The 11,829-nt window shown below is 40.5% G+C and overlaps 1 protein-coding gene across 1 annotated transcript; it reads right to left on the reverse strand.

The window, feature by feature from the left end:
• Nucleotides 1-441: 441 nt before the first annotated feature.
• On the reverse strand, nucleotides 442-11,565 carry grm6b (glutamate receptor, metabotropic 6b). Its single transcript, XM_072451936.1, has 10 exons — nucleotides 10,994-11,565; nucleotides 7,338-7,554; nucleotides 6,673-6,808; nucleotides 6,434-6,588; nucleotides 5,982-6,122; nucleotides 5,688-5,888; nucleotides 4,899-5,038; nucleotides 3,877-4,500; nucleotides 3,480-3,791; nucleotides 442-743 (listed from the first exon to the last, which is right to left on the reverse strand). Exons 1-10 carry the CDS (start codon nucleotides 11,510-11,512, stop codon nucleotides 504-506), a joined length of 2,685 nt encoding a protein of 894 aa, XP_072308037.1. The 5' UTR covers nucleotides 11,513-11,565; the 3' UTR covers nucleotides 442-503.
• Between the last annotated feature and the right edge of the window lie 264 nt (nucleotides 11,566-11,829).

Genomic DNA, 11,829 nt, shown 5'->3' on the forward strand with positions numbered 1-11,829 from the left:
GTGGAGCCAACAAACAATAGGGTTTCATTGACCCTCTGGGACATTTTCTTGTAGGGGAAAGGTTTTCATGTAACCACACTTTATTTTTTATTATCATTCAAAGCATGTCCCAGGTTGAATCAGCCTTTTTTTTTTCTTTTATACAAATTTATACATAAGTGATAAAAAAAAAAAAAAAGTTAAGAAATCTTTAAACACAATGCAATTTAAGATCAGCAGCCTTAAAAGGTTTCTTTAGTCAGTCATTTGTTGGTGAAAACCTTTGTCCTCAATAAGACATTGGACTGGTGATATCCATTCATGTCCCCTGCCTCATCTCCTGGTCAAATGTCTTTTCCTCCCATAGTCATTTTTTCAAAGCTGTCTTGATTGGTTGGAGAAAATCTTGGGACCAGTCTACAGTTTTAGTTGTGTGGTGAAAAAGTGTGCCTCCGGATGCTGGTTCTCAATTCCTCAGCCAAATAACTGAAACATTCCTCTTCCATATGCACCTTGTTCTTGTTTCACTGTGATCGATCTGGCACTATCTTGGACTCTCCGTTCTGTTTGTCGTTGGACTTTTGCGAAAGGCGCGTGGACACGGTTGCAGCCTGCACCACGGCTTTGAAGCTGCGTTTCCTCTTCTGGACGTTCTGCTCTGGGTGGAAGATGATGACATACACTTTGGGGACGTAGAGCATTCCCAGGGACACTGTAGCGCTCAAACTCATGGACACAGTTAATGTTGTGGTCTGGATAAACATCTGTGGGGGGGGGGGAGAAGACGTTAAGTCAAATATGCACCTGTCCTGCACTTTAAATCATGTACTTAAAAGCATCCAAGCTGTCATAGTCATCTGCAGCCCGCACAATTTTAATTTCAAAGCACTGGAGATGGTGTTTTTTCCTCTGATTAAAGTTTTATGGCTGCTGTGTGTCGTCAAAAAGGAAGACGTCTCTATTTATGGACAGTGACTATGTGTGTGCTACTATCTCTCTGTGAGCTGTAGGCTATTATTTCAAAATAATAATAATAATGCATACTACCACCCCTTGGATACGTTGAGGGGTCATTATTAAAGATAACGGAAAAGGCCATGGGGGGGGACATATAGGGGTCATGAATAAGATATATTTCTGTTATAAATAAGTCATCAATTGTGCAAGTGTGTATCCAGCAGAGCGCCATCAGGCAGAGTGACAGCTCCAGTGTCTACTATTTTCACAGCCAAAGCTTTTCAGAGCTTCTTACAACCTTTTACTGCCATATACTAGATGTATTTGTTTTTGTTTTTTTCAGCAGTTAAAGTAGTTTGCTGACAATCAAAATTTGACTAATCAAAAGAACAAAAAGGCTGCTACACTTCTGATGCTTCAACTTGTGCTATTGTTGCAACGTTTTGCTCATTTTGAAACACAATTCTGAATTCTCAAGTAATAAAGTTAAATTTAAAGAAATAAATAAACATGTAATGCCTTTGAATTGGGAATTACTTGACAAATAAAATCAGCCTAAAACCAAAAAAGGAGTCATCTAACTGGGATTCCCAGTGCTCCACATGGGCTTGCACATGACAGGAAGACATTTTTAGAATCCGCACAATCGGTATTACGGATGTGTGTATTGTCTGTGCTTAATTGAAGAGGAAGGGTGGACTTTGCTCAGAGAGAGAGAGAGAGAGAGAGAGAGAGAGAGAGAGAGAGAGAGAGAGAGAGAGAGAGAGAGAGAGAGAGAGAGAGAGAGAGAGCCCTTGCAACTACAGCCCCCTTTTTTCCTTAATTTACGTCATTCATGAGCGATAAAGAGACTTTGAAAGCACCTCAGGCTCTAATTGTTAAGGCATGACTGATTCTTAACAGAGTTCTCTCTTAGTCAAAGTATATCTGTTGTCAAATATTGCCCTGTCTCGTCTTGTACTTAGTGACAGTAACAATAGCCCACAAGTTAAAGAAAGCGTCGCCTCTCTATACTGCTTTTAGGATGTCCACTGAGCACATCTGATGTGACATGCACCATATTTCATCTTGAGGATCGAGGGATTAAATGACATTCTTATGACTGAATTATAACTACTGCTTACATAACTTACTCTATTATTTCCACTCAGCACTGACCCAAATGTCTTGGATCTAACTGATGGAGGAAATGACAATGACAATCAAATCAAATAGTAGTAGTAATTAAAAGTTTAAATTGATGTAGTGTTTGTAACATTGTTAATAAAAATATAATGCCATAACAGTGGGAAAGGTGGCACAGTGTGGCTCGGCTGCAGTCGCTGTGTTCCTGGGTCAGACACGTTGTGAGTTTGTGAGAGCGGATGAACATTAGCCCGTAGTTCTGATGACAGCATGGTGTCATGTATGAACATTAACATGTACTGTCCAAACCAAATAATAAAATCATAGTCTTTAGTCATGTATTGACTTTATGGTTACAGAATGAGAAGTATGGATAAAGAAAACATGGTACATCAAAAGGAAGCAATGTTAAGTTTGACAGGAAAACTGTATTTAGTTTTAATCTTTTTACTTAAAAGATTTGGTTAGTTAATTTGTTTAGTTGACAAAATGTATTGTTAATTTAGTCAATGAATTCATAATTTTAGTCAAATATATATTTTGTTTAAATTTAAACTATGATAATAGCATTTAATTGCTTCACACTATATGTAAAAAATGTCTTCTTCTTGTTTAGTGATCTGGTTTGGGGCTCTGAGAGAGAAAAGTGGAACTTGGATCTAGTCTCTAGTAATTCCTTTCATTTATGTTGTTCTCATTAGTCAATGAAAATTTAAGCATTTTTAAAATACAAAATAATCTACACTTTGATCATGGATTAAGTTGACAAAAATGTTTGTATTTTTTTTGTCAAAGTTTTACTAATTGTGATCACGGTTTCATTCGTTTTTATTTCGTTTTAGTCAGCAAAAATATGACATTGACAAAAACTATGATGAAAATATCCCCCAAAGGAAGAAGCACTTGTCAGTTCAGCACAGCCCTGACTTCAACCTACAATTCCTCTGAGTCTTTTCACAGACAATTTTAGATTTACTCTTGTCACATTTGCTTGTTAGAGGAATGTAGCCACCTGAGGCTCCGGAAAAAAGATTATCTTGCTACTAACCTTTGTTCTTTCTGCTCCTGTGTGTCAGGTGCGCCCCTGTCCGGTCGGAGTTGCTTGATTTACTAATTGGCACTGAGCCACCTATGCTTATACTTGTGTCATATACTTTTCCTTTAAGGGGCCTTCGCAGTAAAACTACATCTCATGTTGTGGTGTTCTGGCAGCTTTTTACTTGTAATGCCCTTGTTGACATAGTGTGGCTATTTTGGTCACTCAACGGGCCAATTAAATCCCTGATTTCGCAGACCATATGTGGCTATAGATCAATGCCTGAACGTGCTTGCCTTGGTTTGCAGGAAGACGTCTCCTCCAAAAATACTACTACTACTACTACAGTCTATAAATGAATAAATGGTCCCTGACAAATTACCTTTTCAGTGGACTGGGCCGTTCCAAAGAAGATGGGCACAAAGGCGAGCCAGATAATGCAGGTGGTGTACATGGTGAAGCCGATGGGTTTGGCCTCGTTGAAGGTCTCCGGGACGCCTCTGCTCTTGATGGCGTACACTGTACATGTGATCATCAGCACCAGACTGTAGCTCAGGCACAGCATCAGAGACAGATCAGACATGTCGCACTTGAGGATTCCACGAGCAAACTCTGGGTTCGGAGGCTTCTGTTCCTCATAGTCAATGATAGTGTGAGGAGGCATCACACCAAACCAAATGAACACCCCAAGTACCTGAAAATATAGATTTGAGAGTGGGGGAAAAGTCAGTTACGAGTGCAGGATGGCAAAATAATGACAGTTTGATGAGAACACATACCTGGGCTGAGATGAGGATGAACGTGATAATGAGCTGAGAGGTGGGGCTGATAAACCTGGGGGGTGTGACTGACTTCTTTCCTTCTTCAAAGATGCGGTAGATGCGGTTTGTCTTGGTGAGCATGGCCGAATTACTGATGCACATGCCCAGTCCCAGGAAGAGTCTGCGGAAGGCGCACACAGCGACACTGGGCTCAGCGATCATCAGGAAAGTTATGAAATAAATGAGGAAAATCCCCGTCAGCAACACGTAACTGAGCTCTCTGCCCGAAGCCCTGACAATTGGCGTGTCATTGAAGCGGCAAAAGGTTCCAATGACCCCTGTGGTAGCACTGATGCCCAGGATCGCCAGGAAGACGGGGATGATGGCCCAGGGCGAGCTCCACTCCAGTTTGATGATGGGTGTGGGTCGGCAGCCCGTGCGGTTCTTCAGGGGTCTCATGTCGAAGGGGCACATGTCACAGGAGAACTCGTCCAGCAGATACTGGTATCCATCGCAGAGCTCGCAGTGCCAGCAGCAGGGAACACCTTTCACCATTTTCTTCCTCTCTCCGGACTCACAGGGGAAACTGCACACTGATTCAGGGATTTTGCGGTCACCACCAGACCACTGCATATCCTCTGGCTGTGGAAAACCGAAACGTTCACGTGAAAAATACTAAACTCATATTAATAAATCTATGGGAGATTTGAGATCAGAAGGAGTCAAACAGGTAAAAAAAACATATAATAATAACACTATTTCTAGGTTCTACACGCTTCTGACTGACTAGGTTCTAGGTCCTATGTCACCAGAGGATTGTAGAAAAAATGTTCAGGCAATGTACAAAAACACACAAAATGAAATATGTTGGAAACTCATACAAAATGATAGCTGTTTACGGATACTCTAGTTGCATCTTTCTGTTGAAGGTTGTGGTCAATTGCTGAAATATACAATTGTTGCATTTGCTTATTGCCATGTTGCTTCTGATCCGGATGCTTGCAAAACCATCACAGTAATCATAAAAGGCGTGTGTTTACATTGAGTCTGAGATGGTTGGTCCACTGGCCAATGTCCTTGTAGCCTGCAATGCTGACATTAGACAACTGGTATTGGAAGATATCGTAGCGGCCCGGGGCATCTCCGTTCTCATTGAACATCACTCCGGTCCCCGCACTGCCTGTCGGGATGAGAGAGACATCGGCGGTGAGGCAGAGTTGAGACACCCACGTGCTTTTGAATACAGCTTGTGTTCGCTTTCTTCAGCTTTGTGCAGTGAAGTGAAAGCTGAATACAGGATGCTCTTTAGTGAAGCCTCTGCTCAGTGCACTTTGCTATGTTGCCCTAACGTAATTGAATGTTCCTCTCGGGTCCCTGCAGGCGCTAAATCAGAAACTCTTACTTACAAGCCAAGGTCATCCTGCAAGACCAGAGCACTAAATAGGATGCTTTCATACAACATTTTCTTTCTTTTTTCAAACTGTGACTGTGACTTTTTTATGAAGAATGAATGGTGGTAGCCTTGTGTATAGGGCAGCACAAGCAGGCAGCCCGAGGGAGGGGACGCGCTCTGAAGAATGTCTGCTGTAGCTAGGTACATTAGCAGAAATTTTCCAAGGCCAAAGTCTTCAAGCTTTATATATCTCTTGTATTTGTATGTATTTGTAGTTTTTCTATCAATGTAATTTAACCAATACCAGAACAGAGACTAAAATATGTTTCTTTTTCTTGAATTATATCTGAACATGCTGATACCAGTGACTGCTTGGCGGTATATTTATTTTTTATACACTTGTGAGACCAAAACAGAGTTACAGCGTGTGGCTCACCATTGAAGTTGACAGAGCGAATGTATTGCAGCAGCATCCTTCCTTCCACTGGGTCCATCTTCTCACAGACACCCATCGAGCCGGGGCAGAGGTCTATGTGCATGCTGTGCAAGGCGTGGGCCATGGCGTACACTGCATCAATCACAAACTGCACTTTACCCTCCTGCTCATACTGTGAGTCCCGGCTGATTCTCTCCTCGCCTGAGCCAAGACACAGTGTCACGAAGTTACACAACTGTGAGACCATATATCATCATTTTAATTTTTAGGAAATCTTCCCCATGGAAACTTTACCTGTACATTTTCTTCTGTCCTGTTCATATTTAATGCCAGGTCGAGTGAGTTTGCACTTAAAGTCATCCTCCCAGAATTCAGCAAACCAGATATTTCTTCTGTTATTTTCAAGGGATCGTGATGCAAAGTATTGGTCAAAGGCTACAACAACAAATGTATGTTAGTATGGGAGGAAAAAAGAAACAAATAAGTAATAAAAATGTATATTATTATTGTGTTATTATGTTTTCTATTGTAAACCGTTTTGTTACTATCAATATCTGTCAGACCGTTGCGAAACAGAAACATTGAATACAGCCCAAAAGCCTATCAGACATCATTAATTTCCTTTGCTTTGTTGCATTGATATTAGACTCATCCATCAATGCCACTTGCTTCAAGCTGCAAGAAATGTCTTCATGGACTCTCATTTAACTTAAGTGTCACATAGTGATTTAATAAGGTTAAGCTACCATCTATAGAGGCTCGTTTGGGCAGGATCGTTACTGCGCCCTCTGCCACCTCCTCCTGGTCCTGAATTGGTGCAATCTTGGCTCCCCAGCTGTCAGAACCCACAAACAGGAAATGGCCTGTCAGATTGGCCTTTTTAGCTGCCTGCAAAACCCGCCTGAAAAAAAGCACACAGGGACATGAGCCTGCCACAGTATAAAATTAGAACTTGAGTGTCAGAGTATCACAGAGCTAGACTCACTTGATGTCATCCTCATTAGCAAAGATGATGACCCCGCGGGCATTTGAAGTCTCCATCAGTCTCTTGATGATCTTTTCAAACTCTCCGGGTCTAGGTTCTCGTGGGATTTTAATAGATTGTGCAATACATATACCTCCTGCAACACAAACCATAGAAACACATGCTACCAGAACTACAATTGTATGGATTTGTTCAGTTCTTTAGCAGAGTTGAATATACATTTTGTAACTCTGAGTATAACTTTATTTAGTTTACTCTGCTACTTTGTGAAGCACTTTGAATTGCCTTGTGTACGAATTGTGCTCTATCATCCTTATGCAACTGCATGTCTCCTCAATATTAGTACTTTTACATAGAACGTGTCCATCTACTAATCTACTTCAACATAACTTGAGCACTATCCTCCTGTTCCTTCTTATTTCCTCTATCAGCAATGTCAATATTTGCTCTTTTCGCAATTTGTGCCTCTTTCTGTGGATTAAATCAACAATTGTGTGACGCCCTGTGATGCGACTGCTGTTGTAATTTTGAGTTACACAAAAACAAATTGAATTAAAATGTATCTTTTACAGCCGTTTCCATTCAAATGTGTCATACTGACTTGCCCTCTTACTATTTTCTGATTCTTTGTGAGCAGAATCTGAGTTTTTATTTAGACACTCCACCTGCTTCTCTGGATATCTGCTGGAAGGCGTCAACTCCGCTCTCGCCGTAGTTTCCCTCCGAGGCCAGTGTGGACACATAGTTCCATCCCATCGCTTTGACAATGTCCAGCATGGCCTGCGCCTGGTAAGAGTCTGGAGGCACCACTCGGGAGAAGAACTCATATCGGCTCTTGTCGCTCAGCTCGGGGGCAGTGGAGGCATAGCTTATCTGGGGGATCTGACACACACAGATGGGTCAGCACTGACAAAAGGGGCTCAGTCAAGGGGAAAACATGAACATCCCTCATTGTTAAGGAAAAGGTAAAAGAGTGACCTCACAGCCAGCCTGTTATATAATAACAGCTTTCATAAGGTGGCTATACTGTAATGTACATTCATGCAAAACAAAGAATCAATACACTGTCTCAAACAAAGAGTAGAGTACAGTTCTCAAGAGGTTTTCCCCTCAGACCTGCAGGATAGTGAGCTTCATAAAGCTTCATAAAGGAGAGACCACTACAGTTACGTAAATCACACGTAGCTCACACTGTGTTTGTGAAGCCAAATATGTTTTAGCTGCAGTATTCTACATTGTAAAAGAGCTAATACTGCAACTCTTAAACCATTTATTAAGGTTTAGTCACACGGTTGGACACAAAATGAATCATCTACCGTATATATGTATATACGGTAGATGATTCATTTTGTGTTTTACTGACATTATTCTTATTTGTCTTAATCGCTAATTTGCAATTACTGTAATTGTAATCATTCACCTGGACATTTTCTTTTCTTTTTTCAATAAGAACAATCAAGGTTTTTTCTAAAAAAAAAAAAAAATCAAAAAAACTTTGTCAACAAAAAATTGACATTATATTTGTTCTTTTTCATGTGTTTACAATTCAACTTTTAGACACTTTAATTGTTCCAAGGTGTGACACCGCTTTCAACTGCATTATTACTGTCATTCATCCATTTGTTTTTACACTCATTTGGGCAAAAATAATGATCACACAGACTCATTCTATTATCTTATATAGCTTTATCAAGTGTCAATTATTTCACATTGAAACAGAAACTGAAAAGATGACTCACGTCTTTACAGTCTTCTCTTTCATTTTGAGTCATTTTAAAGTTGATTCTAGTCAGAGGCGATGTATTACTAATGTGACATTATAATACATGGAGCTGTATGGAGCATTTGTCTGGGAAAAAATGGATGGAGAAGATTAATTTACTGGTGCGCTATGTCTTTTATGATACAATTTATGTGACCTTTGACCCTGCTAATGCCAAATCAGAGGGCTCTCCGGAGGAACCAGCAGACACAAGGGCTGGTGAAGGGAGAAGGAGAGAGCAGAGAAAACCATTTCACAGATTATCTGGAAGGATTATGGGGGTTTTAGTCAAATTGCGTTAAGCACAACGCGAGAGACAGAGATCAACAGACTAGAAAAAGGTTAGCAATTCTCAGTTGTAAGCCATACAATTCATTTAATTCCAATGGCCACATGCAGTCAAATGTCCCCACTACACAATGAAGTCTAAATTAATTGTTTTGAGTCTCAATAATGTTACGGATTAAATTATCAAGAAAATTATTTTGTCCAAATCTGAACTTTCTTCAACTTTGAAAGAAGAAGAAAAAAACATGTCTTTCTGATCAATGGCGCACAGTGTCAAGCCGGTTAAGCATTGTTGGCACACAAATGTGTAATTAACCAGACAAGCCATAATCCTGCCCCAATAAATCCCCCTCCAACATATTGTAATCACTTTCCAAATTGTCTGTCATATTGGTCAACACCTTTTCTGGTTTTCAGGTGACATGAGGACAAGTCAAGGATGTTTACAATAGATTCTACCAAGCCAGTCTAATACGTCAGATCCCAACCAAAAATGACAGGACACTACACAAAAATGTGCAGAACCTCCACGTCACATGAATTATTCAAGCATTGCAGAACAAATCCTGTGGCTACTTTCAACCAACAAACAAGCAAATTAGTCTGACAAAGGAGATGCAAGGTCATATTTTTATAATTTGAAACATTGACCAGATCAAAACAAAAAAAGGAAATAGTTATTGAATAAAATATGAGGACTACCAAACGCCAAATTACATTCTTGAAGATTTTTTTTTAACACAAACAAATCTAGAATTCTAAACAGCCCATTCTTCTTGCATCCCTATCAGCTCGTAAACAGTAAGTACGTAATTACTACTACTAAATAAGTTGATATTAATTTACATTAATAAAGGAACACATTTATGTATTGAATATGCCGAATATGAATATGCCAAGGTGAGCTATGTCAGGTGAATGTCCTGGTGTTTATAATAATAATAAATAATACATAAATAAAGGAGCATCCACAGAACAGCACATATGGAAGAAACATTTTGCAAAATCCACTCTAGAGCAACCACAAGTTACCAATGTCATTCCTGTGGCCTAATGCTCTATTTTCAGACCTGGTCCTGAGCTGCTGAGAGGGGCTTAGCGGAGGTTGGCATCTGTAATGCTGTAGTTAACATCTGCCCTGCAGCCTGCTTCACCTTCAACACTTTGTTTTCAAGAATGTGCTAAGAAGCTGCATCCCATTATAACATATTACAAATGTCTTACTTCATAAATAAACCAGCTGAAGATCTAGCACTATTGTGTGTCAGTAAGGCAATGAGAGCTTGACACAAAAAAGGGATTTATAGAGACTCCTATCATCTGTAAGCACTGTCCTCAATTACCACAGGTCATTCAGAGGGACAAAATTGTACACTGAACACATAATGTGGATTATGGCCGTGTTTTCAGGCTACAATGGATAAAGCGTTTAGTAGCACAGCCTTTCAAATTAGATGAGGATGACAATACCTCAGGAGCATGACCCGCAACATGAAACATTTAGGATTGGTCATAATCAAATCTGAATTGGTGCTCGTATGTTTTCCGGTTGGTGAAATTATTTAAATTACACAAAAGATTGAGCAAGTCCAAGTTTTTGTTTAAAAATGGACTGAGGGTTAAAGTTCAGTAAATCAGTTCTATGGCCTTTCAAGAACCAGGCATAATACATACAGTATCTCGCTTATTTCTTCTTCTCTTAGCTGTGCTTTTAGGATACAACAATAACATTTTCTTTTTAATTTGGCTTGATCGGGGCGGGTCTTGTCCAAACTGATTGAGGTTCCATCCAAGTTTCAAATGGGTGTGAAAAAAAAAAAAAGAAAGAAAGAAACTCTTAATTAAGTGTCTTTTGTTTGGGAGCTATGCAAAATTAGAATATTCAGTGTAATGTCTGAATACATGAATAAATGATAAAAATTGATGATTAAGAATTAATTGAACAGAATAGTCTTGAGTAATCTCCCAAACAAAGCATTTTTTTCTGCCCTTCAGAGGCTAATTTTACGGTCCATTCATGTTTTGTGGGATACTTGAACGTCAACCAAGATTTACAGGCACATTTTAAAATAACATCTGAATATCGTTATAGAGATTATCCCAAAAAGGATTGAGAAATGTATTTTTGACAATATCACCCACCCTAATTACAATGCTCTAGAGCTGGGCCTGGGTCTAAATTATGATCTTTGACCCCCTTCATTTAATTTGTATCCAAGACAGTATGTGTATAATCAATCTGGCTTTAGAATACATGTAACATAATCTCACCGCAAATAGTCTGAGCACGTTGGCCACCATGATGGACACAGAGCTGCCGGACGCCCCGATGACACCCACCACTCTCTCCGGTTTGGGAATGATGGGTGGCTCTCCATTGGAACAGCGCACATCAGAGTTGTCCTTCTGGATGAGGGCCTGGACAAAGGTGAGGGACTGCTCCAGGGCGTAGGTGTCTCTGGAGCAGGTGTCCAGAATGCGGGCCCCTAGCGTGATATTTGGCAGCAAGTCTGGGTCGCTGTTGATCTGGTCTAAAGCATACAGCATCGCCTCCAAACGATGGATGCCCTTCTCCTTTTTAACCTCTCCACAGGGAACACCCGCAGGCCCTCGGGAGTGAATAGGGAAGAGGCCCCCCAGGGTGATGTCACCTTCGATCTTGATGGACTGCGGTTGGCCTCCTTGGGTCTTGGAGCACTCGCTGAACCCAAACAGCAGCACCCACAGGAGCTGGAGACATGATGGGGTTGTGGGTAATGGACTGAGTCGGCAGCAGCGATGGAACATCATAGTGAGGATGGGCGGATCTACTCACTGCGCCAGGCCACTCCCTCTACCTGCGCCACCTGACAAAGAAAAACACCAAGAAAATACAATAACTTCAAGGTCATTGGAGGACAAGGTCATTGTTTGATGTTACATATCAGTGCAACACAAGTTACACAACCTAATCACCATCTACCACTATCCATCTCATATTTGAACCATGTAACAGCTTTACACACAAAACAGCCCATAACTTCAAGCTTCATATGTTTGAAATGTTGTTAGAGAGTAAAATAGTGATGGTCCATGAGTAGTTAATTAATTTTAAACGTTTCAATTTG

The sequence above is a fragment of the Eucyclogobius newberryi genome, unplaced genomic scaffold (genome assembly GCF_026437365.1).
Source record: "Eucyclogobius newberryi isolate DKJ021-1_F unplaced genomic scaffold, fEucNew1.0.hap1 SCAF_19, whole genome shotgun sequence".
Lineage (NCBI taxonomy): Eukaryota > Metazoa > Chordata > Actinopteri > Gobiiformes > Gobiidae > Eucyclogobius > Eucyclogobius newberryi.